At 47.1% G+C, this 27,994-nt stretch overlaps 1 protein-coding gene and 1 pseudogene across 1 annotated transcript in view; one reads left to right on the forward strand and one right to left on the reverse strand.

Moving 5' to 3' along the window:
* Nucleotides 1-26,258, reverse strand: part of FAM174B (family with sequence similarity 174 member B) — a 32,932-nt gene extending 6,674 nt beyond the window's left edge. Inside the window, exons 1-2 of the mRNA XM_007165022.2 lie at nucleotides 24,942-26,258; nucleotides 6,999-7,130 (exon numbers count right to left, since the gene is read on the reverse strand). Coding sequence (XP_007165084.2) covers nucleotides 6,999-7,130; nucleotides 24,942-25,291 — 482 coding nt within the window. The 5' untranslated portion in view covers nucleotides 25,292-26,258. The remainder of the gene's footprint in view (nucleotides 1-6,998; nucleotides 7,131-24,941) is intronic.
* LOC114236872 (ragulator complex protein LAMTOR3-like) lies at nucleotides 2,898-4,223 on the forward strand (annotated as a pseudogene).
* Nucleotides 26,259-27,994: the final 1,736 nt, after the last annotated feature.

Here is a 27,994-nt window from a genome sequence, read left to right on the forward strand (position 1 = left end):
GTGGCAGGAGCTGCGTGTTCTCCCAGCAGCACACCTCTGGGCTGCGCTTGTCACGGCTTCTGGTGCCACCTACCAGACAAACAGCAGGAAGAGCGGCATCTGCCTCGCCTCAGGGGACACCTGGAGGGTGCCACAGAAGGCTCCGGTGATAAACCAGGGAGGCCCAGAGGTCCACGACATCAGTCACATCTGCACACTAGGCCAACCAAGCTCAAAACACATGCAGCCAGGATGCACACGCCTTCTGAAATACGGAACCATTTCAAAACCCCAGGGGTCTCTGTACTCCATTTAGCCATCATTTCTCTCTTCCAATTAGCCTTTTTAAGTACAGAGTTGGAAACTCACTTCCACAGACTCTTTTCCCTCCCCACATCTGGCCCTAAACATCGGAGGCCTTACCTCATGCGTTGTGACATCCCAGTGGCGTGGGAGCCTGGGAAGAGGGCTGCCCACGGAAGCCTTGCCCTGCCTGCCTTCTCTCCACCCCACTTCCTGCCTGGCTGATGCTCACGGGCTCTAAGGCAGGAGATGTTATCAGAGAGCTGCACGTGTAATACAAGGCAGGTTACGGCCTTACTGCCCAGGCGTCAAAAACGTGACTTCCCTCTTTGCACTCACTCATAAAACCACCCAAGGCCATGATTCAGCCACATCCGATTTAAATGTAGTCTGTCTCCCAGGGCGAACCAAAAAATTTACTTGAGCCATCTCTAAACAGGAAAGACGAGGACCTGTGAACAGATTATCATGTGCAGACAGAGCAGTTCTCAAAAACGCTAAAGCCAACATAAAATTGGCCTTAAAATTCTTGTTCTTTCAAATGTATTGACCTGAAAAGTCATTTGTGATACGCTGTTCGGGTGGGAAAATGTTCCAAAGCAGCACGTGTAACATGGTCCTATTTCTGTAAAAAAGAAAATTCCACGGGTACGTACTCACACACACTCTAGTGGTTATCGTTAAGTAGTGAGATTAAAGGTGATTTTATTTTCTCTTTTTCTTATCCGTAATTTCTATACCATATATTGCATTTGTAATAAAAGCTATGACCTGGTCTTTTTAAATGGTCAATCATCTTTGGTCCCGAGGACTAGAGTGGTTTTGTGTCCAGTGACTCACCCCCAAGTTCACTCACATCCTCACAAACAGCACCAACTTCTCACATGAACCACTTGAAGTCCGTCCTTTACAACAAACAGGGAAGCAGGATAGCGCCTGGCAGTGATAAGGAAAGCCTGTGGAAGGCAGCTGAAGTAGATAAGATTACAGAATAAATGCTTACACCAGAAAAGGAGGATGAAAATGAAGGCGCTAAATATGCAATGGAAGAAGTTAGAAAAAAAGAACACACTCAAAGAAAGCTTAAGGAAGAAGAGCAGAAATCAACCGAAATTGAAAATGCTAATATAATAGCGAGGATCAAATAAACCAAAAGTTGGTTCTCTGTATAGATGAATAAAATTAAACAGTCCAGCAAGACTGATCAAGAAATAGGAGAAAAGGCAAACAGAATCAATATTAAGAATGAAAAGGGGGCTTCCCTGGTGGCACAGTGGTTGAGAGTCTGCCTGCTAATGCGGGGGACACGGGTTCGAGCCCTGGCCTGGGAAGATCCCACATGCCGCGGAGCGGCTGGGCCCGTGAGCCACAGCTGCTGAGCCTGCGCGTCTGGAGCCTGTGCTCCGCAACGAGAGAGGCCCGCGCATCGCGATGAAGAGTGGCCCCCGCTTGCCACAACTGGAGAGAGCCCTCGCACAGAAACGAAGACCCAACACAGCCAAAATCAATCAATCAATCAATCAATCAATCAAACATACGCATCTGATTCAAGATCCTCATTAAAAAAAAAAAAAAAAAAAAAAAAAAGAATGAAAAGGGGACCACAACTACACATTTGACAAAGAATAAAAAGATGATAAAAAGAGAATGTTGTGAATAACCTTAGGACAATACATTTGAAAACTTACACGACATGGACAGAATCCCAGAAAAATACAACCCATCCAAACTGACCCAAGAAGAAATAAAGACTAAATAGTCCTATGACTATTCAAAGAATTGGACATCAATAGTGTTTTCCAATCTTCAAACAAAGAAAGCATCAAGGTCCAGCCAGTTTTAGCATATTCTACTAAACATTTAGGAAACAAATAATTCTAATCTGATACTAACTATTCCAGAGGAAAGGAAAATAAGGAACAGACCTAACTTGTTTTATAAAGCTAGTAAAACTTCTACCAAAGCCTGACAAGGATATTACAAAACAGGAAAATGACAAACCAATCTCAGTCACTAAGAGAAACAAGAAAGTCCTAAGCAAAATATCAGCAAACTGAAAGTAGCAATGTGAATAAAAAGGTAACATGACCATGACCAAGCTCCTTTATCTCAGGAATGCAAAGTTGGTTTAATATTAGAAAAAAAATCAATGAATATAAGTTCACCACCTTAACAGATTAAAGGAGAAAGTATAATATTCTCAACAGAGCTAGAAAAAGAATTTAATAAAATTTGACATTAGCAAACTAGGAATAGAGGGAAGCTTCCTGGGGAAAAAAAATCTACAAAACCCTACAGCAAACACTGCTCTTAGTGTCAATATTGAAAGCACACCCTTTAAGATCAAAAACAAGACAGGATGCCTATTATCATCACTTCTATTTAACAATGACTTAGAGGCCAAAAGTGAGTATAAAAAGGCTTAAAAAAGAGAGAGATAAAATGTTGAAGGACCTGGGGGGAAGGGAGGCAGTCTTATTAGTCTCAAGTGATATATCTACATAGAAAACTCAAAAGATCCACATTTACACTACTAGAATTCATAAGAGTTTAATGAGGTTACTGGATTTTTTTAAATCAATATTTTTTAAAAATCAACTGCATTTCTAGACACCATGAACAGAAAGTAAGAAAGTGATATTTTTTAAAAAAAGAGATCAGATTGAGGTCATGAGTCATGTGGCAGTGGCTTGCAGAGGAACCTGTCTTTGAAGCTGTCCCCAAAGTGACAGCAGAGAGAAGCCAGCAGCCCCAGAAGCAGAAACCCGGGAGTGGAGACTGATCCTGTGGGATACAGGGGTCATTACCGTGGATGATCTGGGATGAAAGACTAATATGAATGGACTTGCTGAGTCCTGAGTTTCTGCCCAGAATCGGGGTGGATGAGAGGCATGGAGGTGCCTGGGGGACCTTAAGTGATTCCTGTATTAAAAATTACCATGTGTGAAAGGGTCCCGTGCTATCGCTGTGTCACATAGAGATAGAGGGCCCATTATTACAGTGGCCAACAAAAATGCTCCAGAGCATTGCAACAGACCAGGGAGCAAGCTCGGACTCTCAAACAGCAAAAGTATTACCTGCTACCTTAACACCTACCAGGTAGTTCCATGTAATCATTTGCCTTTGGAAACAAAATCACTATGCTGAAGAGATATCTGCACCCCAAGGTTCACAGCAGCATTATTTACAAGAGCGAAGACATGGAAACAGCCTACGTGTCCAACAACAGATGAATAAATAAAGAAAATGTGAAATACACACACACACAGACACACACACAATGGAATACTAGTCAGCATAAAACAGAAGGGAATCCTGCCACTTACAATACCATGGATGGACCACGAGGGCATCATGTAAAATGAAATAAGTCAGGCTGAGAAAGACAAATACTGTACGATCTCACTTATACGTGGAATCTAGAAAAACCAAACTCATAGAAAAAGAGATCAGATTTGCAGTTATCAGAGGCAGGGGGTTGGGGATGGAGGAATTGGGTGAAGGTGGTCAAAAGGTACAAACTTCCAGTTACAAGGTGAATACCTCCCGGGGATGTAATGTACAACATGATGACTACAGGTTAACACCGCTGTATGATAGATCTGAAAGCTGCTAAGAGAGTAGATCCTATTAAGTTCTCATCACAAGGTAAAAAAAATGTTTTTGTAACTATGTGAGGTGCTAGATGCCAACTAAACTTATTGTGGTGATCATTTCACAATATATGTATGTCATTATGCTGTATACCTTCAACTTATACAGTGCTGTATGTCAATTATATCTCAATAAAACTGAAAAAAAAAAGTTTTAATTTTGAAATCGTTTGCCTTTGATGGTGAGTTTCACAGCCAGGAGCAACGCCAATACAGCACTAACTGTTCCGAGGAAAGGAACTTGCTCCATTATTTGAAGAACTGAGACTTGTTGTGGAAGGTTCTTAATCTGACAGTGGTTTCAATACTTTCCTCCTCTTTGTGACACCAGACACGACCTCCTCCAGCAGTCTTTGAACCACAATAATATTTGTATCCAGATTCTCTAGAGGGGCCCCTTTTCCAGCTTATACTCAAGAAAGAGTCAACAGTTAGACTTTCTGGACAGACAGTGATATTTCTTTGCTTAGGGTCTTTTCTTATGTAGTTGGGTCTGAGGCTACCACAAAAATGGTTCCATCTATCCTAGCCCCCGTGGAGTTGGCTCACACACCAAATATGGATAAGATCCCATCCCACGGCTCAAAATCAAAACAGTCCGTTGATCCACTTAAGCCATCAAGGGCTCCCTATCGTACAAGAACCCCAGGCCTGCAGGATGCAGCTGAGCCTTTCCATTGTGACTCATAATGAGGACATCGTGGTCTTCACATTTTGTTTCATTTCTGTGCCTTGAATGTGAGACCGATAAAACAGCTTAGCAATAAAATCAGTATAATCACTTTCTTATGTACATAGTATTTTGCAGTATGGGTGCAGGTTAGTAATTGTTTTGATTCTTCTCAAAGGGGGCTGCTCTCTACCTAAACTGCAAATTATAGCTAATGGTTTGTTCCTCCACTCTATCTATAACCAATCCATGTCAATGTTGTGCGTTCTTCATAAAATTTAGGTGTGATTTGTTAACAAACTCTGTTTCCAATATTGGTATGTACGTGAACATGATAATACAGGCATTATTTTTCAGACCTGAGTATAAATAAAATCATTTTTTAAAGTAAACAGTATTTTAAAGTAAAAAAATTTGGGAGATTGGGATTGACATATATATGTGTCGAATAGATAACTAATAAGAACCTGCTGCATAAAAAATTTAAAAAAATTTTAAAAGATACATGCTACCCCCCAAAAAATATTTTTTTAAATAAAGTAAAAATATATATATATATATATATATATATATATATATATATATATATATATATCAAAATGTAAAACACCTGGGAATATATCTAGCAAAAACTTATAATACATTTATGGAGAAGTTTTTAAAAGACATCTTTTCCAATACCTAAATCAATGGAAAGTTATTCCATGTTCATGAATGGGAAGAGTCAACATAAAGGGCCTGATTCTCTTTTTTTTTTTTAATTGAAGTACAGTTGACGTACAATGTTATGTAAGTTACAGGTGTACAATATAGTGATTCAAAATGTTTAAACGTTATAGTCCATTTATGGTTATTATAAAATACTGGCTATATTCCCCATGTTGTACACTATATCTCCGTAGCTTATTTTATACAGAATAGTTTGTAGTTCTTAATCCCCTACCCTTATCTTGCCCCTCCCCGCTTCCCTCTCCTCACTGGTAACCACTAGTTTGTTCTCTCTATCTGTGAGTCTGCTTCTTTTTATTCTGTTATATTCACTAGTTTGCTGTATTTTTTTAATTCCACACATAAGTGATATCATATAGTATTTGTCTTTCTCTGTCTGACTTATTTCACTTAGCAGAAAGGGCTGATTCTCTTTAAATCAATCTACAGAGTCAATGCAGTTCTAATCAAAATCCCGCACACTGTTTTCTTGAATCTAACTCCATTATAGCCAAGAATACTCAAGGCTGTGCTGGAAAAGGACAAGTCAGGAGGTACAGAAAAGCTGTGTGTGATGCGACTCTTACGGGTCAACCTGACTGGGTGACACGGTGCCCAGATATTTGGTAAAACATTAGTCTGGGTGTGTCTGGGAGGGTGTTCCGGCTGAGATTAACAATTGTCTGGGTAAACTGAGTAAAGCAGATCGCCCTCCCTGGCATGGGTGGGCCTCATCCAACCCACTGGAGGCCTGAATAGCACAAAAGGCAGAATAAGGGGGGATTCGCTCTCTCTGCCTGACCATGTTGGAGCTGAGACATTGGTCTTCTCCTGCACTCTCGCTGGAACTTACACCATCGGCTCTCCTGGTTCTCAGGCCTTCAGACTTGGACCTTTATAATAAATCTCTTTCTGTATGTGTATATCCTATTGATTCTGTTTCTCTGGAGGACGCTGGTGGGGAGGGAGGAATCTCCAGATAGGGTTCAGCCTGGATTTGTGTCTCATCTTTGCCATTAATAACTGTGACCTTGGGCAACCCATGGCCCCTCTCTGGGCCTCCAAGCCCTCATCCCTAAATTACACTTGCCCCCAGCTCTAACACTGAGAATCTCACATACCCAAAGTAGTATATCCCAAAAGAAGCCAAAGCCCAAATTACAATCCTGAAGTCACAAAGTCATTCTGACTTTCCTACTGGCCACCTTAAAGAAACACACCTGCCTTTGGAATTCAGCAGTAAATTCCATCCAAGGAGTAACCCCCACCCCATGCTCTCCATTACCAACTAAGCAAGGTTGAAAAAAAAGTTTCCATTTGTGTGCATGGCGTGTGGTACATGGCGGTTGCTTGGACTAGATTCCCCAGAGTCTGTACATGACAAGCTCATTGTCCGAAATTCAGCCCTCCTTTCGCTCCCACAAAGCTGACTTCTCAAGGGTTCGCATCAGGAAAGAGTTGAGAATAAGCATTTCCCTGCAAGCACTTCCCTGCTGGCTTTCTGGGTGCTGTGCATTCCTGGGAGGGATCAAAGCAGTTCCCCCCTATAAGCAGAATGCCCCAAGGTCAAAGACTTAGCCAAAGAACAAGAATACACGCCTGGCCACTCACTGTCTTCAAAGGTGAACCGCCCCACCTCCCCAAGCCAGCGAGCCCAGGAGAAAGCCACTGTTCCCACCCGGTACCTGTATTTGATGTCAAATACTGTGGAGTCCTCGTCCTCGTCATCCTCTTCGTTCAACGGGGCCATTTCCACTCGCTCAGCCGGAGTGGTGATGATGTCATACTTGCGGGTCTTCTTCAACCTCTTCCCCGACCTGGAAGAGGGGAAGCACATTCCTGAGAACTCAGCGATGCCCACTGGGGTAAGCCACGCTGCTGCCCCCAGCCTGGCTCCCAGGAGATCTGGCAAATACCCCAGCTCCTCCACTTCCGGCCATGGGACCTTGGGCGGGGTCCTGACCTCAGCAACCCTCGTGGTCCTCACCCACACCTGCCCAAAGCACCGTAAAACCCAGTGATCAAGATCTATAATGCCCAAATGCAAGATTTTAAAAGGCAAAATTAATGCAAAAAAAATCCATGATGAGCAAAAGATCAAAATGTTCAACATGGACGGAACTCAGCCCTGCCCCTGGGCTGGCATGATGCCCCTCATCCCTTCATCCCCTGGCCCCTCACCCTCATCCCAGCCCTGCCGTGTTGGCAGGTCACTGCTCCAAGCACAGGCGTCACAGCCTGGCACTGTGTGCCCTGCCCCATGGGCCAGCCAGGTGGATTAGAACGCAGGCTTGCCCACTTTCTACCTGTGTGATCATGGGCAAGTCAGTCAATCTCTCTAGGCCTCAGTTTCCTCATAAATAAAATGGGATGAGAATAGTATCTGTCCCTCACAGGCGAGGGAGGATTAAGTGAGATGAGGCATTTAACAAGCCTACACACAGCAAGCTCTCGGCAAAAATGACTGTCTGCGAAAATAATCAACAAATAGGAGTTAAACGTGCTACAGCCTCTCTCACATGACAAGGACTTGTACAAATGAGTATTGTTTCCATCACAAGGATTTATGAGCACTGGGAGTTATAACCCTATGCTTTTACCTCTGGGATGGTGGACGGTCACTGGGGACCACGGGGAAAGTGCCGAGCAAGCCTTTCCATCTCCAGTGTCAGACCCTCTGCATGAAGCACAAGACATTGATCAGGGCACAGCTGAAAGTTTATGATGCCACAGGGAACAATATTGTTATTATGACTACTGATGCTCTAAGCATTTATTCCTGCACTATTTTGAACTTTTGCCCAAATGCCTTGTATTCTCTGATGTCCCTCCTTTTTAACAAATATTTGAAACTGTCTATGAGAAACCAGCCAAACCCCCAAAATCATAAATGGGGCATTGAAGAATCATATTCTCTAAACATGCTTCCTGCAGACTGTAAGCCGTACCCAGATGGAGACCACATCAAAGACACATGTCGGGTCTCTTTGTCCCCAGCACACAGAAACTCCTCAAGAAGTTTGCAAAACAATGAAAACAGAAGTTCACCGTCAAGTAAGAGTTTCTTAGCAACAGCAACTTGCTCTTTTCTTACCTAGTATTATTTATCAAAGACATGATTTGTGAAAGGATTGTTAACATAGAAAATATAAATATTTATCTATACCTTTGGCATAAAGCAACCTATACAACCTATAGTACCTACTCCTCATGGTTCTTTGTGTAGAGACTTTGGGAAATCAGCTATAAAGCCTGATAATCCCCTAGCCTCATTACAAAGCAATTTGTCCTTTCTGCTTTCATCATAGGCACGCGCGCACACACACGCAGAGGTGTGGGTGTGAAACTGCGTGGATTTCAAACACGGTGCAAACACCAAGCCAGGTGGTTAAGAGGTAAGAGGGGCACAGCCAGTCACCTACCCAGTGGCCACGGGACAACAGTATTTTGGAAGCAGGCTTTGTACGGGAGCGTAAATGCTTACGTTATAAATACCGCTGGTCCAGATTCTCACAATCAACAGATTCTTGTTTTCTCTCCACGTCCCCACAAAGGAGTAAAATAGATCTTAGTGTTCTGCCCCAGATGACATAATCCCTGACCAATTCAATCTCCAATATGGATGGGGAAATTTAAGCCCAGAAACGGCTCCATATGCCACAAGCAACCCAAGACTAAGCCACAAGGAAAACCACCCACCCCCCAAGCCCTCTAGACTAGGCTCAAGCTCCGGATCTACACAGACGCACACATCACACTTTTCTCAGAAGTCTCCTATCTCTGCCCTGACGGGTCACAGCTGTTCAGAGGAAGCACTTGGCTTTGCAAAGGAGCCGGACTTGCCCTTCTGTTAACTGTGTCCAGTGCCAGGGCTGCCCATTCCCAACACACATCTGGACAAGCATCTGGAACTCTGGAATAGGATTCGTCCTGTGGACCCGAGGGCTTGAGAAAGCTCCTGTAGACGCCCAAAGAGACTGGCGCCCAGATGGTTTCTGGATGAAGAGTCACCATTGTTTGTAACTGTTTTTCAAATATCATGAGGCTTAGAAAAATGCAAAATCTGATTCATAAACCTTGTCCTGCACTTGGAACTTGAAATCTCGCTTAGTCTGGCTCTGGAGCGGGACTGACTGCTGACCCTGGGAGAAGGTTCTGGAGGCTCTGACTTCAGCCCTGCTTCACGGAAATGGATCCCCATCAACCATAAAATCACCTTCCTTCTTCCTGATTGTTCATAGAGTCTTGTGACAAGAAAATTAACCTGCTGAGCTTAAAATAAGACCCTTGAACACTTACCCATGGGAGAAGCTGGAACACAGCCCAGCCTCTAGAACACCATGGCCTACTTGCTTTAATGACAGCCATTCCAAGCAGGTCACCTGAGAAGGTAATTTTAAACCTCAAGATTACACCAAAGGTGTGATGGTTAATTTTATGTGTAGACTTGACTGAGCCACAGGGTACCCAGATATTGGCTCAAGCATTATTTCTGGATGTGTCTGTGAGAGTGTTTCTGGTTGAGATTAACGCTGGAATTGGTAGACTGAGTAAAGCAGATTGCCCTCCCCAACTCAGGTGGGTCTCACCCAATCACTTGAAGGCCTGAATAGACAAGAAAGACTGACCTCCCACAAGTGAGAGAGAATTTCTCCTGCCGGACTGCCTTTGAGCTGAGACATCATTCTTTTTTTTTTTTTTTTTTTCCTGCATTCAGACTAAAACTGAAATCTTAGCTCTTCTTGGATTTCAAGCCTGTATGTGTGCATACACACACACACACACACACACACACACACACACACACACACACTTGGTTCCATTTCTCTGCAGAACCTTGCCTAATCCAAAAGGCCATTAGCAAGAACCCTCATACATGCATCAAACACCAGTTTTGACACAATGAGCTGAAGAAATTACATTTCAAATAATCAACTCTCTGAGCCACAACACCTTTCACAAAAAAGGAGTACTTTCTGCTGTTTCACTACTGGACATGTTAATAAGGGAAAACCAGGACTTGTGAGAAGTTGAAAGAGACTCAGCCTCACCCATGGCAGAAGGAGACTGGCTGCGCCAGAGAGAAACCACATGTATGATAGGAGTCACGTGGGGTGGGATGGGTGGAGGGGGCATCACCTCATGTATTTTTCAAATTAAAAGGTGAGCCCTTCCTTTACTAGCTATGTGTGAGTCAGAAGCTGGGAAATGCATGAACAGTCGATCAGCATTTCCCGCAGACCCTTAGATTCCCGAGCCTCACTGTCCTGGGTCAGAGAACAGAGACACCCTGCCTCGGAGAGGAAGACGTGAGATAAGGGGAAAACAGATTTGTTCGAAGCCTATGTGACCTCACCGAGTCCTGCTGTCTCTTCTGAGTGTGGATGCTCTAACGCATCTTTTCTGATCAATAGCAGTCCCTAAGAGTTGAGCTCCTCCCGGGTGCCAGCTAAGCAATTTACATGTAAGATCGCATGCAAAACATATAAATCACCCTATAAGGCAGCGCTGTTATCTCTGTATTCCAGACGAGGAAACTGAGGCTCAGAGAGGTCGATCTCCCCAGGACCAAGGACCAAGGGCTGCCCCAGCACGAACCTTCCTGGAGGCTCACCTTGAACCACCTCATGCTGGCCAAGAGGCAAGGTGCCAGTTCCCCCACTCACTCCCTCTGCAAGCCCACTCCACACCGCCACTAGACTCCGCCTCCACTTATCTTTAACACCAAGAAACTCTTTGCCCTTGGTACAAACTTTCTGGAACTTGTCGCTTACCACAGCTCACACATTCCTATTTCAAATTGATCTGGGCAGACTTCTCATAAACTCTTTCTAACGGTGACTCCCTCAGGACACATGTTGGTTTGGGGCAGGCCAGCCTCCATCTCCTCCCTCCTTTGGGCATCTGTATCCTTGGTGAATCCCCCTCCCCATGGTCCCCGTGGGTGAGGAGGTCTGACCACTGGCCACACCCCCAGCTCCAGAAGTAGACCATGGGACTTAAACCTGAGTCAAAATCAGTGTATTGCAACCCCTGGGGCCATGGCTGGGAGGTTGGGGGGAGTATGGGACTAATCGGAGCCAGTGACCTTTGCTAGGCAGGCAGGAAGGGGGTCAGTAAATCACCCAGGTGAGAGCTGCATCGCCACCTTCTAGAAATGGAAAATAAAGCCAACACGGTAGAGGACAGATTGGAGGGAGAGACCAGGCTCCAAATCTACTATGATGCCAGCCCTCCTTGACACCAACGATGCTACTCTCTTTGTCACCGAAGCCATTCTGGTCAGGGCTTTCTGTCACACACAAACAAAGGAACCCTAACCGTTGTCACAGGGTCTCAAAGGAAAAAAGTCATGGCTGTAATGATAAACACCATCTCAGGATTCTCCCACATTTTAACAGCAAACCTTCCACATGTAAGTATAATTTTCCCATTTTGTCAAATCCTTTAAAACCCTAGGACTCTTCCCTGTTTCTGGTTCTAGAAACAAAGAACCATACATATAACGCACCTCAGTGACAACATCGTGAAAGTTTTCACTCAGGGCGACCTGTGAACAGGTTTTCCGAGACGACAAACATCCTGGTGATCTTCCCACAGGGCTGTTCACCAGCATTCCGGTCTGAGGAAAATGCAAAGGCTACACAGCTGCAGAGAATCTACAGTCACCCAAGTGTCCCCAGGGGGGCAGTGGGTCAGCCTCGAGGACACAGCTTGAGAAAGAAGCAACTGGTTCTAGACAGAGGCCCAGGTTAGAGTCAGACTTGGGTTCCTATCCCGGTGTTTCTACTTACAGCCCTGCTTCCTCGCCTACCCGGGGGTGGGTGGGAGGCACAAGCAGGAAGGCAGCTTTGCCACAACTGTCACAGCGCTCCGTGCCCAAGAAGGGGGAGATTCAGGGAAGAAGGAAGGGAAAAGATATTGCTGGTCCATCTGCAACAGCATGGCCCCTTCGCCGTAATTTTTCTTTTCTAGTACAAGGTCCCGTTAAACCAAGTGGCCTCCACGAAGAGACGGTGGCATTTACTTAAAGGGTGGTTTTAAGTAAATGCCCACGTTGTGCTTCACAGGACCCAGCAAGACCAGAGAAGCTGGAGAAGAGACAAAGGATTGTTCCACTGGGGCCAAAACAAACATTTCTAACTAACTAGACAGAAGAGAAGTTCAAATTCTCTTACTCTGAAATGTAATCCTAAAGCCAGAGGGTTTGTTTACTCAAAGGCCCGCTCAACAGCTGGTCGGAAACTGGTTTCCCAGTGCGCCCCGGCGCACGGCCCAGGCAGACATGGAGGGTGGGGAGCAGAGCGGGAGCCCAGAGGACCCACGTGGAGAGGGGCCTGCTCTCCCCACCCTCCCCTGCAAAGAGACACAAAACAATGCAAAGCCGGACGGGTTAGTTTGCTGTCAGTAGTTCAGTTTGCAGGTGTGGCGGTCAGATCCATAGGTTCCACGTCCAGGGGTGCGATTCCATCTCAGCCCTGCAACTCCTTTGTCTGTGAGCCTCCTGGCAAGTCCCTCACCCTGAACCCGAATTTCGTATCCACGTCACCCACTTGCCCGGTGCAGCTAGGGTTCAGGTGGCAGAGCTCACCGCGGTGGGGCTTGAGAGGGAGATGGGGAGTGACCGATAACGAGCTCACGTTTCTTTCTGGAATGACAACAGTCTTCTATCATTGACTGGGGTGATGGTGCACAACAACTCTGTGAATGTACTAAAAACCATGATTTGGACACTTTAAATGGGACACCTGTATGGCATGTGAATTACATCTTATAAAGCTGTCATTAAAAGCAGGAAAGATAGATATATATGCATGTATGTGCATCTATCACATTCATTCATTTCTATACTTAATAAAATCTCTCTGGAAAGAGTCACAAGAAATTGACAGCATCCGGAGAAGGAAGCTGGGAGGCTGAAGGGCAGGCTGGGCTAAGAAGGAGATTGTTCACTATACCCTCTGGTTCCTCGTGAATTTCAAACCATGTGAATATATGAGCTATTTTTAAAACAAACAAGTAAATAAATAAAATTCAAAGAAGGTAATTAAGATAAAAATTTAAACAGACCACGTGTGTGTCAGGCCTGCCTCTCGGACAGGAGACCCTTCTCCTGGAGAGGCCCGGGGGCCCCCCCGTCCCACCCAAAGGCTGCCTGCCATCTCCTGCTCACCTGGTGACTTTAGGAGCCAAACCCAGCGTCTCTGGCCTTTCCTCCACCTGAGCTGTTTTCACTGTGAAGCCGACTAAAGTAGTTCTGTGGCTCAAGGACCAGCTTTCTGTTGAAACCACACTACTTGTTCCAAAGAGCATGTTACCTTTGACATTTGGAAAATTAATAAAGAAGATGAAAACGGCATGTGTAGGGGAGAGATCGAATCAAGCAGCTGCTGTGAGTTAGCTGCCCGCCTTCCCGCCCGGCCGAAGCTTCCAATGCTCTGAGGACAGGGGCCTTTCCTGTTTTTAACCTCCGATCTCTACCCTGCATCTTCCCCCGCAGAACATGACAAAACTGAGCCTTCCCTAGAAAACCAAGCAAACTTGGAGAAAGAACACGACCCCAAAACCCACTGTGCAGCCTCACCATGTAGGGAAGCAGGTGCCGAAGAGCCAGTGACAACAGCGCCATGTCTCCCAAGAATGGGCCCCAGGCTCGGGGGCAAACCCAAGGCTGGCGACCAGGGTACAATTCCCGGGCACCAGCCTCCTCCCTTTCCTGCCTTGGGCACAGCCCCTGCGCTCTACCCATCACCATCCTTTTAAAGCAGTGTAAACGAGCCCAACACCAGCGTGATCTGAATCTCATCTGGCTCCGCTCCAGATGGGCAACTTGAGACTCTCGGTTACATGAGACAAAAGCACTTTCCTCTAGTGCAGTGAGAGCTTCAGGATCTCAGGCAGCCCAGCTCTAACAGGGCTCCGGCCAAGCCTTCCCAAACACACGTGTTCCAGAGACTTCCAGGTACACGAGCAGCGCTGCCACACCTGACGCCTGTCCTCCCCGCCACGCCAGACACTCTGCTCCAGTATCAGCACCCAGTCAAGCGCGATGACTCAAACGCCCCAGAGCCCACAGGCGCAGGAAAGCAGTGAAGCGAGCCTGGTGTGATGTAAACATTAGAACAAACACAGTGACAAATGGCAGCCAACGGTCGGTCTTGGAGTCAAGGAGACACGAGGATTGGCACTCACAAACACAGACGAGATGGGACGGTGGCTACCCAGCTCCCCGCCCCCCCTACTCCCCCCTCATTATAGAGGCACTGCGTTTCCAGTATTCCCATCTGTTGAGAAAAGTAGATCTGGATTTTGATGTGAAGACTCCCAATTTTAAGTGTTCTCAGTTATCTCAGTTGTTAAAAACACTGCATATATGTGAAATCTAAGAAAACGATACAAATGAACTTATTTACAAAACAGAAATAGACTCACAGACATAGAAAACAAACTTATGCTTACCAAAGGGGAAAAGGTGGGGAGGGATAAATCGGGAATTGGGGATTAACAGATACACACTACTGTATATAAAATAGATAAACAACAAGGACCTACTGTATAGCACAGGAAACTATATTCAGTACCTTGTAATAACCTACAATGGAAAAGAATCTGAAAAAGAATATATATATATATGTATGTATGTATGTATGCATAACTGAATCACTTTGCTATACACGTGAAACACTGTAAATCAACTGCACTTTAATAAAAAACGAAAACAAAAACACTGTGCAGATCAAAACAAAACAAAAAAACGTATCTGTGGGTCGTCAGTGTGCAACCTCTGACTTAGCTTCCTGGCCATGGTTTATTTGGTCCTGGGTGCCACGCATGAGTGACACTGAATAATTGAGCTAAAATCATGGGCCCAGAGAGATGGCCTGATACTCACAGTCACCTGAGGTCCTAGATCTGTTCACCAGCAGTTCAGTCACAATGAAGAGGTACTAGTCATTACCTATACAGCCTAGCTGTTCCCCTCCTCTCCTGGGCACTGTCCCCTCAGGATTAACAAAGTGACACCACTGTTGACTGATCGCAACGCCGGCCTCCAGCACCCAATGCACAGTGTGCCCCGGGCTTACATTTCACACAGGACCACATACCGTTGACAAGCCTTAGGGTTCCTCTTCATAACTCCTCAGGGTTACGCCTCCACCTGCCCCCCACCCTTGTTTCCCTTTCCTTCCCTCAATCCCTGAGGGACAGATCCAACTCTCATTCTTCCAAGAAAAAAATAAGCACGCCCCAGCTTTGACCTGTTTAAGGAGCCACGTGAAATATGGCCACAGCAAACGCCCCAAGACCTGTTCCTCCCAAGTGTGTTTGCAAAGGGTTGGGTCCACTTCACCCGTCTGTGAGGTGCCAGGAGAGGCAAGCGAGGCCGAAAGTGAGGAAGGAAGCCTCTAGAGGCAGCTCTGTTGGTTCAAGGGCAGTGGCAAGATGACCGAGAGGGACTCTTTGGTGGACCCGGGGACACAACCACGGCCTTGAAATTCTGGGGTCACTGTGCTTCGGGACACATGTCATAAATGACCCTTTCAGCATCCACTTGTCCCTGCCACGTGGTAGGGGAGGCGCAGGGGTGTCAGTCCTTGCTGCCACCGCCCCGCACTTCAGGGACAGTCCACACTTCAGGGACAGTCACTTCTTGACAGAACTCCCAACCCCGCCACCGCAAGCCGAGATGTCCAGCTGCGTGGCTGGCATTTCCGTGGTGTTTCTGTCACCCTCTTTCTCACCAAGCCTTCTCCCCTGCCTGACCATCCCCTTCACCATGCCCGCCTCTCCAGGCCCTTCCGGTCCTCCTGACACTTTCCTCTTCATCCTCCTCTTCACCCACTCGAATCTCCAGCCCTCCCTACTGGTCCTTCCAGCACCTTCCACCGGTCTCCCCCGCCATCCTGCATCCCTGAGACAGCCACATCACTATTCGTCCATTCACTCAGCAAATACATATTAAGCACCTAAAAGGGGTCAGCATTACTAAAGCAGCCCTTTCATCATTACACTCCTGTATTCAGATCCTCCATTTGCTCCTCTGACCCACTACTAATCCCAAAATCCTCTGGCTGGGATTCCTGTCTTCCAAAATCCGGCTGCAACAGGAAAAGGAGTGGGGGAGGAATACTGGATCGGAAATCAGACTCCCGCCCTTCACCAGGCATATGGCCTTAAGCAAGACACTTCATCACTCTGCAACTTGATTTACTCATCTGTAAAATGGGATTCCGACAGCACACTCCTCACAGGAATGAGGAAACATATAAAATGTTTAGCACAGAGGCTGGTATACAGTAAGGGCTTAATAAATATTAGTTGCTATTATTATTATTGTCACCATAATTTCGAGGTGATCATTCTCACAAACCCTGCCCACCACAAAACCTGCTCAGCCAGCCTGTCCTGGAAGAACCTCTTCTTTTCCCACCCCGTCAGGTCCTAATCCTCCTACTCCTCCCCATATGCCTTCCCTGACCATTATGTCCCCCGCCAAAGTCCCTGGGGCTTTGATAAGTCCTTTGGCAACTTATCAAGTGTTGCTTTTGACACATGACTCCCCTACAGAATTAGATTGCCTTTCACCTGCCAAGTAGAATCATACAAAGGCATTATCCTATCTCCCAGATTGAATTGGAAACTCCTTCACCTCAGCTGTGTTCTCTCAGCACCTTCTAGGCTTCCAGTGGGTCATTAAATACACTGGTAAGATTGCTCCATCCATTCAGCCACGCTCTCTCCTGGGTCCCTGGCTGAGCACTGGGGAGACCCAACTGACCAGGCTAAAACCCAGCCCACCACATCTTGGAGGCCCAGAAAAGGCCAGGCTGAGCATCAGAACACCTGGCCTTGAGTCCTATTTTTCCTACAAACTCACTGGGTGGCCTTAACAAACCCTTCCCATTTCCGGGCCTCAGTTTCCTCATCTGTACAATGGGTAGAAGGAGGGAGCTCAGTGGCACTCTGAGTGCAAAGAAACCTCACACCCAAGAGGTTACAAGGCCCTGAAGCCCTCCCAGGCCTGAAGAGCCCTGCCCAGGCTCTTTGCCATGGCCCCTCTTCTGCTCCACACCTGCCAATGAGAGGGCGTTGCCTTCTCCCTGCACCCTCAGGAAAATAAATATCAAGTCTGGATTCCTGGCAGATTGCCAGGAAGATAAAATACAGATTTTTAAAGTGAAACCATGACAACATGATTCTAAATTCATGGTCCCAGAATTTCCCTTTGTGAATAGTTAGAACCAAAACATCAGCCATAAAACTAAAATCCCAGACACAACCTATGAAGCCTTCTCTGCTTAAATCTGGGAGGGTTTCCCTCCTGTGACACTCTCCTTACAGGATGCCATGCAGACACTGACACTGGAGACAGACCCCCGCCCCACCCCTAGATGTGCCCCGTGTCTCCAGAAGGGCCTGTGTTGGCAAAGCCCCCAAACTCGATGAGTACATGGGCATGAGAGTTTACAGGCAAAGCCAGATAAGCCGGAGGGCTCAGGGTTAAATTAAAGAGGGATTTTCCTCCCTTTCCAACTTGATAGAAGGGATCAGTGGCAGGTCCTAGGTCCTCACAGGCCTGTTAATAAGGGCAGTCATGAGGCACCTCCTTCCCCAGGGGAATTCAGTTGTGTGCGGGACCCTACGTGGGGTCCTAGGTGTCCAGGGAGGCTCACGGAGGCTAAAGAGTCACCAATTTCATGTTTGCAAGGCTCAGAAACAGGTGCACTTGCCTGATGATCTTGGCCATATGGCTGAACCCTCATTTACAGGCAAAAGCAAGACCAAAACGTTGGGTATAAATTACATCTGTTTTCAGAATCGTCTTTTTAAATACAATAGGACACTTGGCTGCTTAAAGGAGAGCCAGGGAGTTGACTGACCCAGTCTCATTCCAAACATCCCAATAGCCTTGGGCAGCAGGTACTTTAATTAGTGGTGGGAAGCAGATGCCCAGAAAGGTTCAGTAAACTGCTCACGTAGACAACCAGGAGGCCCGCACCTGCGCTACTGACATCTTGGGCTGGATCATTCTTTGTTAAGGGGGTCTGTCCTGGGTACTGTAGGATGTCCAGCAGCATCTCTGGCCTCCACCCACAAGATGCCAGTAGCGTCCCCCTCCCCAAGTCACGACAATCAAAAACGTCCCCAGAAATTGCTAAATGACCCCAAAGCAGGCAGAATCCGCCCCAGGAAAGAACCACTTGAGGGACCCTATTCCTCCCACACGCTATGACTTCTTTTTCAACTTGGTGGAAAACTGAATCAAGGGCATACTCTCTACCCTGTTTTTTTTGTTTTTTTGTTTTTTTTTTGCAGGTTGTTTTTTGTTTTTTGTTTTTTTAACATCTTTATTGGAGTATAATTGCCTTACAATGGTGTGTTAGTTTCTGCTTTATAACAAAGTGAATCAGTTATACATATACATATGTTCCCATATCTCTTCCCTCTTGCATCTCCCTCCCTCCCACCCTCCCTATCCCACCCCTCTAGGTGGTCACAAAGCACCGAGCTGATCTCCCTGTGCTGTGCGGCTGCTTCCCACTAGCTATCTATTTTACATTTCGTAGTGTATATATGTCCATGCCACTCTCTCACTTTGTCACAGCTGTTTTTTTTTTTTTAATCTGGATTTTTGCTGGGTTAGATTTATTTAACACTTTCTTTACTGTGGTGTGTAAGATTAAACATCCATGGGAATTGGATGAAAGTACAACCTTCCAATAAGACCAATAAGTCCTGGGGATGGAGTGGGCATCATGACTATAGCTAACACTGCTGTGTGATAGATGGGAAAGTTGCTAAGAGAGTAGACCCCAAAAGTTCTCATTACCAGGAAAAAAATGATTTTTTCCTTTTTTCGGTGTCTATGAGATGACGGATGCTCACTATGCTTATTGTGGTCATCATTTCACAATATATGTAAGTCAAGTCGTTATGTTGTCCCCGTTAAACTTATACAGTTCTGTGTATCAATTTTATCTCAGTGAAACTGGAAAACAAAGAAAAAAGAAAACCCACTTGAAAAGTAAAAATTAAATTAAGATAAATATGTTTCACAACTATAGCTTTTCCCCCAATTCAAGACCTTGGTCAAGCAATCAAAAATGACCTCCTGATAAACAACAAGGTCCTACTGTATAGCACAGGGAGCTATATTCAATATCCTATGATAAGCCATAATGGAAAAGACTATGATAAAGAATATATATATGTATAAGTGAGTCACTTTGCTGTACAGTAGAAATTAAACACAACATTGTAAATCAACTCTACTTCAATAAAAGTTTTTTAAAATGACCTCCTGGTGCTACACAAGCGCCACAATCTCAAAGTCATAAAAAGGGGCTTAACTTTCTAACCAGGGCTCTGCCCAAAGCTCCAATTCATTAAAATAATATTGATATACTAATGAGCAATAACTAAAAACTTTTCAGAACACTTTCCCCAAATCCTGAAAGCATTAAGCGTCTATATTTTCTCTTAAATAACTTTTATTCTTAGGACAAATGTAAATACACAGACAATGGGAGATCTGGGGAATCCAGGAGAAGCAGGAACGTTTTTGTTCCTTTTCAAAGACCTGGCTTAGTAATTCACTAAGCTCCTGTGGTTCCGGTGTCTTCAGGACACGACAGCGTGCACCTTTGCCACTGATCCAAGTGCAACAGCTGGGCAATGTCAGATCACCTAGAATTTACCTTCCTCTTCGTCCCCCAGGAAGCACCAAAACAACCCTCCTTTCAGATAAGACGATTTTACACAGCTTTTGAAATAAGTGGCTGGGCATGCAGCCAACAGAGATCTGGGAGAAGTGTGGCCTGGGCAGGAGAGCTGGGAGACTCGACAGGATGGGGAAAGGATCCCCCAGGAGGAAACGAAAGTCGTGGTTTCAGGTGGCAGTTTCTAACTTGTCTCCACCTTGTTCATAAGGCACCACAGAGTAAAGTCAGATTCCCCCTCAGATCTCAAAGGGTAAAGTCACACCTCAGAGAGCATGGGAGGCAAAAGGTACTGAACAGCAGCCACTGGCTTAACGCTTGTTATCCCTGAATCCATGCAACCCCATGAGACGCTTTCCAACATCCAAAAATTGGAGGAGTTTTCTACTTCCTAAACACAGCTTCTTTATTGATTTCCTTCCAGCTCTCATAAACATGTCAAGCAACAGACCTAGGGGGGCTGGCCCTACTGTGAGCCAGGCAGAACTGCACACACACACACACACACACACACGCACACACACACACACACACACATATACACGAAGGTACTCTGGCTCGAGGGCGCTCTGCCTCCAAACCGCCTTTCCCTCCCTCCAAGTTTGTCTCCAGTCTTTAAACAGTTTTCCTAAATGATTCCAATACATGAAAAAGCTGTAAATGATTCTGCAGATGGGACATCACATTGATTAATAAGTATGGGAAGAGACAGCTACTCAACCTCAGTAAGAACTGGAGATCTGCAAAAGCAAGCAATGAGATACCCAATCATACCCATCTGATTGAAAAACATTAGAAAGTCAGATAATACTAAGTGTCAGATATGATGGGAGGATCTGAGAATCCCCAGATACTGCAGGTGGGAGGGTAAACTGGTACATACTCAAGGACACCATGTAAGAGTACCCCTGGGACCCAGGAATCCCACTCCTAGGGGTCCACCCCAGACTCTCTTATACAGGTCCTCAGGAAGTCACACCTAAGGATGCAGCAAGGAGCTGAGTGCACAGACAGGGAGAAAGAAAATGAATAAATGTCCATTGAAAGGAAATTCAGACAATGTAGAAATATATCATAAACAATAAATAAATACATAATGAAGAATCTTCCACAGTCACACGTGTACACACCCATACAAAAAATTCTTTGCACATTCATATATATATATTATTTATTTATTTAATGAGCTCATACTACACATGCTGTTTCGTAACCTGTTTCACTCAACAGTATATAGTGAGTATTATATTAACATCATCATCTTTCACAGCTGCACAGTATTTCATTGTAAGGACTACCATAATTTACTTAACCAATGCTCAATTGTTAGATACCTAGGTTACTTAAACCTTTTCACTATTAGAACTGCTCTGGACTTCATTGGCCATGCATCTTTGCTTCCTCTTCTAAGTAATAAAATTAGAAGCAAAGAATAGGTATTGCAGTAAAAAATGTGTGTACCTTAGAAATGGAACTGCTTGGTTAAACGTATGTATCTTTCTTACCACGATACACATTCTTTGCTTCTAATTGTAACAGTTTCCTTGGATCCACATTCTTTCTGCTGTCTGGCAAAGCGACTCCTTCAGGGAAAACAGACACACGGGTTATGTATAAGCAATAATACTTACTACACTCTTCCTCCTTTACCTCCCTCCCTTCTCTGTATCCATCGTTAAGGAAATGGCGGCCACTGTCCAAATGAGTCCCCATCTCACAGGTTCCCAGCATCAGCCACGCAGCTCATCACAGAGGACATCTTCAGAAGCATCAGCAAAGCAAAATACTTAGGGGTTCATTCATTGGCTAAAAATACCTTTATCAGATGCCCGCTTGTGCTTGGAACCACAACAGGCGTTAGAGAGGCACAAACGATTAAGGGCCAGTCCTGCTCTTCGGAGCCCTCCGCCTGGTAAGCTCAGCAACACTCTTGACTCCAAGTAGAAAATCCCAAACTCACATGTGCTCTGGAAGGGGGCCTGGCTGGGAGGCTTCTCGGAGGAGGTGACACACAGGCAGGCAAACAGCAATGAGCTGGCCACGTAGTCTTGGTGGTGGAGGGGACCCCAGGCAGAGGGTCAGAGGGACATGCAGGGCTAAGGCCACCAGATGCCGCTGGAGAACGCCTGAAGGTCCAGCAGGGCGGGAGCAGCGGGCAAAGCTGAGATGGGGGCTTGAGAGGGAGGCGGGGCCCTGGTTAGACTGAGCCAGCTCGCCACCACACTGAGAAGCCTGCGCACGGGGGGATGAGTGGGCAGAAGAAGGGTGAGGCCAGACGAGGGAGGATGGATGGGAGTGGGGACACGGCTGGCTGCAGGAACACCAGCCTGAAGGATACTGCTCTGACTCCGGACACGAGGGAGGGAGGTGGGTCAGGCAGAAGGGCTGGCAGGTGGGGAAGCTCCCATGGGGGAAGGGGTGTGACCCAGATGAGACAGTCTCAGGGAGACTTGAGAGGCAGAATAGCCAGGATGTGGTGATCGCATGCTAAGGAGCTAGGAGGGGAAGCAGGTAAGGAAGACGCCCAGTCAGGGCAGCAGGCCTTCGGGAAGCCCGATGGAGCGAGCGTGCAGAGGCCCGTGGAAAGGTCACAGTACAGACCACAGACTTGTAGTGTTCTCGAGTCTACCGGATGACTTACTCCCCTCCCTGGGATGCAACTTTCTCCTCTGCAAAGGAGCACATGGGACCTGTGTACCATCAAGGCCCTTCCCAGCTGTAAAATGCTGTAAGTTCCCGTCCACATCAGAACTGGGCTGTCAGCTGTCCCCCTGGAAACTCGCCCCAACAAGAAGGCCTTCCTGGAAAGAGAAGGCACATCCATAAGCAGCCTCTCCTGTGAAGTCGGAACCTTCCTCCAACACCCAGCTCACAGGCCAGCAAGGACCCATCCCTTCCAGCCCTGAGTACCGGCTCTCCTGCTCAAACACGTGCCCTCACATCTGGCCACATGCTGCTTGCTTTTCTCCCCCACTCCTGGGTAATAAGGAGCAGACTGGCAAAATAGTTCAAATACCGTCTTAAGAAGTACACCGCCTTGTGGGCTGAGCAGCCTATTTTGAGCAAAATGTTTCAAACCTCCAGGCTCAGAGCTGCTCTAGGCACCAACGTTCAATGCAACTGAACAATCAGGAAGGCGGTAAAGGACTACGGCGCGTCTGCTGAAGGCCAGGCCATCCTTGGGCAGGGGGACTGGACATGCCCACCCTCCAGGACTGTCTGCTGAGTGTGGGAGCCACCAGCCTGGCGTGAGAAGGGCCGTACGGAGGACGCACAAGGCTAGGGCTGGGGGAGGCCAGAAAAGGAAGCAACCGCCTGGCTCGGATGTCCAGGAACACTACCCAGAGGACGGAGCACGGGAGCTGGGCCCTGGTGGCTGCGTGCAGTCATGGCAAGTGTGCAGTGGGAACTGGCCCAGGAGCGGAAGAGCACAAGCCAGCAGCAGGGAGAGTCAGGAGAGAAGTGACAGGAGGTTCAGAAGGGCTGGCTGATGGCCACAAGGTGCACTGGGGCTAGTTTGTAAGGGTCTGAATGCCACATCCAGGTAGTGGCCACAGGGAGCCACTGACGTTTGCAAGCAGAGGATGAAGGGCAGCGGGAAGGATGGGGTACAGAGAGGGGCAATTCAACGTCCGCTGCACATCAGGGGATCAGCACAGTGAAAAGCAATGTAGCCAGAGCCAGGGCAGGGGATGGGGCGAGGGGATGTGGGCCCACAGTTCCCCCTTCTCCATTTTCTCAGGACCACTGCCATTTAATCCTATGGCCCCACAAAGAAACACCTTGACTCAAAGTCACACAGCAACCAACAGCAAACCTCAAGGGAGAGCTCCCAACCCTGCCTTTCCAGATCTGGTTTCTGCTCCTGCTCTGAAAATGCCCACAAGCCCCTGGCCCCAAACCTCCAACAGCTGATCAAACACCCAAGCACACTGTATACACTTGGAAGGGGAAGGAACAGGCTGTGAGTAACTGACACACACATGCCCAGATTTCCCAGAGGCCCGCCTGAGTAACAGGACACACTTGGTTCATTTCCTGCAAAACCAGAATTTCCCAGGCATTAGGGGGAAATGCATCCCTCCCTGCATCCCCTGTAGCCCTCTCCATCTCCCTACTTCAGAGACCCCAGCCATCCTTTCTGATTTCCCACTTTCTCCCTGAACTTGAGCAACCTACAAAAAGCCTCTCCAAGATCCCTCATGCCCCTGCAAATCTTCATTGCGCAGTTCATTCAGGCAGGGTGGTAGGCAGAAAGTCACTGAGGCCACCAAGGATGGCCAAACATCCTAAAGCCCAGCTCCAATCCCTGGCGCAACGCGCGCCTCCAACAGGTATCCCCACAGGCTAGATAGACACTGCTTCTTTTGGTAACAGAACCGATGAAAAGAAAAAAAGCAGGTGGTGCCTGAGAAGCCCTCAGAGGGAACAGAGGGAGGGGCAGCAAGGTGGGTAAGGTTCAAATCCTACTTCCACCACTGAGCTTACTTGAATAAGCCACCTTGCCTCTCCGGAAAATTTTTCCTCATCTGTGAAATAGGTATAAAAATAAATTCCGTGTAAGGTTGTCAGAATTCGGAGCGCTATTGTTAGTTGTAAGCATTAGTGGAGAGTTAAAAGGAATTCAATATTTATTATGTATTTATTGATATATATAGATACATATCATAGCTATAGCTATAGCTATAGATAGAGATATCGTTCGAAGGGGAGAAAATTCCTAAAGTGTATAGCAGGGGAAACCAGCCGAGTGCAACCCTGTGGGGCAGGGTCGGGAGTCCCAGGCTAGCAGGAGCGCACCCAGGCGGGGCCGGAGCATCGGTGCGCGCAGGTGCGGCGGGCGCGCAGTGACAGCAGGTTGGCGGTGCAAGTTGGCCCGCGGGGGCTGCAAAGGGGCGGCGGACCCACCTGAAGACGCGCAGCAGCAGGCAGGCTATGAGGAAGGCGGAGAAGGCGCACGCCACGATCACGGCCGCCTTCAGGGTGGGCAGGTCGCGGAGCAGGCTGGAGATGCGGGTCACCAGGGCGTCACCGCTGCTGTTGGAGCTGCCGCCGCCGCCGCCGCCCGCCGCCTCCCCGGAGCCCATCCCGGTGGCGTTCCCGGGCCCCGGGCCGGGCGGCGGCCGCGGCTGGCGCTCGGATCCGGACTGCGGCGGGGCGGCGGACTCGGCTCTGCTGGCGCGGGCGGCGGGCGCGGCCAGGAGCGCGAGCAGCAGCAGCAGCGGCAGAAGGCGCGCGGGAGGCGGCGCGGCGCGCATGGTGCGGTCCGGCGGCCCGGGGTCGGGCTCGGCGAGCGCGGCGGAACCCTGGGTCCCGCACCGGCGCCGAGGCCTGCACCGGCTACTCCCGCGGCGGAGCCAGGCGGCTGCGCGGTGCTTGGCAGGAAGCTGCGGCGCCCGGAAGAGTCCGAGCCGCCCGCCGCCGCCGCGGCCGCCGCCACCAACACGTTGCACGGAGTCATTCGACGGGCCGCAGCCCCACGTGGGCGGGGCAGGCCACCAGGCCCGGTGCGGGCTGCGCTGCGCTCCGGGCGGCCCCAGTTCCCCCGGGACCTGGCACCCCCTTGGAGAAGTAACAATAGCCAGGCGCTGTGCTGCACATTTCACATTTTCTCTATTTCATTTAATCCTGCAACCCCCTTAGGAGACAGGTATTTCTGTTACCCTCCTTTAATAGTTGATTCAAGACCCAGAGAGCCAGCTCATAGCAACCCAGGTTGTGTCAGACTAAGAATCAAAGACCATGGCACCCGGGGCAAGCCTCCATTCTACGGATGCGGAAACTGAAGCCTCCAGAGTGAAATGGGCTGCCCGATGCCCTATGCAGTGCACATAGTTCAACATCTCCCCAGTTAACTTCTTTTTCTCTGAAAGAGTTTCTTATCTCATGGCTTCGATTTTTCAGACATTGTGCACCTCTGCTTATGAACTGGATTAGGATGTGCATTTCTGCATTCATACCTTTGCTGTGGAATAGTCTTCCTCCCAGGTTGAAGTTTCAGACCCCAGGGAGTAATTGGCTTGCTGCCTCTGGTTTGTAAGCTAAATGATACTTAAGTGGAGAAGGACAGTTATGGATGTTCTAGTGTGAGACCCAAAGTCGGGAACTGATGCAGGGCACAGAGGGCTTTCCTGGATCACTAGGAACTATACTGCAGGCCTCAGGTTCCACCTTTCAGCATGAGGATGGATCCTGGCAGGAAGCTCTCCAGTAACAGGTAAACAGGTAAACACACATAACAAGTACTCAGTGACCTTAAACAGCTCGCTCCTGGTCCTACTAAAAAAAAGCAACAGATAAATAAAATATAGTACAGTGTAGTAGTTAGCTATTGCTTCCTAACAAATTATCCCCAAACTTCACAGCTTAAAACACACACATATATTACGAGTTTCTGTGGTTTAGGAATCTGAGCATAGCTTAGCAGGGTCCTCTGCTTCAGGGTCTCTCGCAAAGGTGCAATCAAGGTGTCAGCTGGGGCTGGGGTCTCATCTGATGGCTCAACTGGGGAAGGATCTGCTTCCAACTTCAATCACTGGTTGTTGGCCAGATTCAGCTATTCATGGGCTATTGAACTGAAAGCCTCAGTTCCCCACTGGCTGTTGGTCAGAGGCTGCCCACCGTTCCTTACCATGTGGGCCTTTCCAACATGGTAGCTTGCCTCATCAAAATGTGCAAGTCTAGAAGACAATAGAAAGACCCTGTTAGCAAGACAGAAGTCACTGTCTTAGGAAACCTGACCACAGAAGTGACATCCCAACACCTTTGCTATATTCTGTTGGTTAGAAGCAAGTTACAGATCTTATCACAAGGGAAGGGAAGTGTACAAGGGTGTGAATATCAGGAAGCAGGGATTATTGAGGCATCTAAAAAGCTGCCTGCCACGTATAATGTGACACATTTTGATTTAGTGGGATGAACAATAATCAGGTTATCAGAAGTCATTGCCCGGGAGGTACTATTTGAAATGCACATTGAATAGTCCAGCATGCCCCAGTGGTGAGAAATTTGGACAGATCACATGCTTTAGGTCTCTTCCAACTCTAAAATACCACTTTATGGTATGTCAAAAATGTGTTGGTAGAGAGCCAGCATTTTATCATATCATCATGATAGAATTTAGAAAAGAAATTTCTTAAAGAACCACTGGCGACATCCATGATTTTGCAGCACTGCCCTCTAAGGCATAAACCTCAGACATCACAGGCTTATATTTTTGTCCTTATCAAAAATTCCTGCGTGGTAGAGTAAAGAAGGCCTGGGCCTTGGAGCCTCTAGCCAGGATGAGCGGTTTGACCGCTGAGTGGCCTTGGCCAAAGACTTAACCACAAAATTCAAGTCTTTAATGTCTAAAGTGAGGATAATAATACTTAGCTCAGGAAGGTCACTGGAAGCATGTCTAAGAAGGGAGAAAACATTAGTGCCCTTATCCTTCTTTTGCCGCAATTCATGGACTGGAGTAGACTTGCTTGGTTGTTTAAAATTGACTTAACACCAAGAATGTACATAAATGTTAGATTATTTTAGTAAAGGGAAACTTTAGAATCTTTCCTTCTTCCTGATGATTTGCTGTGCAAATCATCACAACAAAGAACTTACTTATAAATTGCCCTAAATTAGAGTTCCTTAAACATTTTGAATCAACCAACCATAAACAATGACATTTTAACATGGAACACTGCTGACAGGCAACAGAAACCAACTGAGGCTGATTTCAGGAAAAGGGAGTTTATCGGAAGCATGTTGGGTTGCTTCTAGAATCAACCATAAGCTAAAGCAGAAGTTCTAAAAGTGTGGTCTGGGGACTCCGGGGGTCTCTGAGACCCTTCCAGGGAATCTGCAAAGCCAAAACTAATTCCATAATAACATTAAGATGTTATTTGTCTTTTTCACTGATGGTGCAAAAGCAATTGTGATGAAAACTGATGGTGCCTTAGCATGAATCAAGACAAACTATACTC

The sequence above is a fragment of the Balaenoptera acutorostrata genome, chromosome 3, assembly GCF_949987535.1.
Source record: "Balaenoptera acutorostrata chromosome 3, mBalAcu1.1, whole genome shotgun sequence".
Classification (NCBI taxonomy): domain Eukaryota; kingdom Metazoa; phylum Chordata; class Mammalia; order Artiodactyla; family Balaenopteridae; genus Balaenoptera; species Balaenoptera acutorostrata.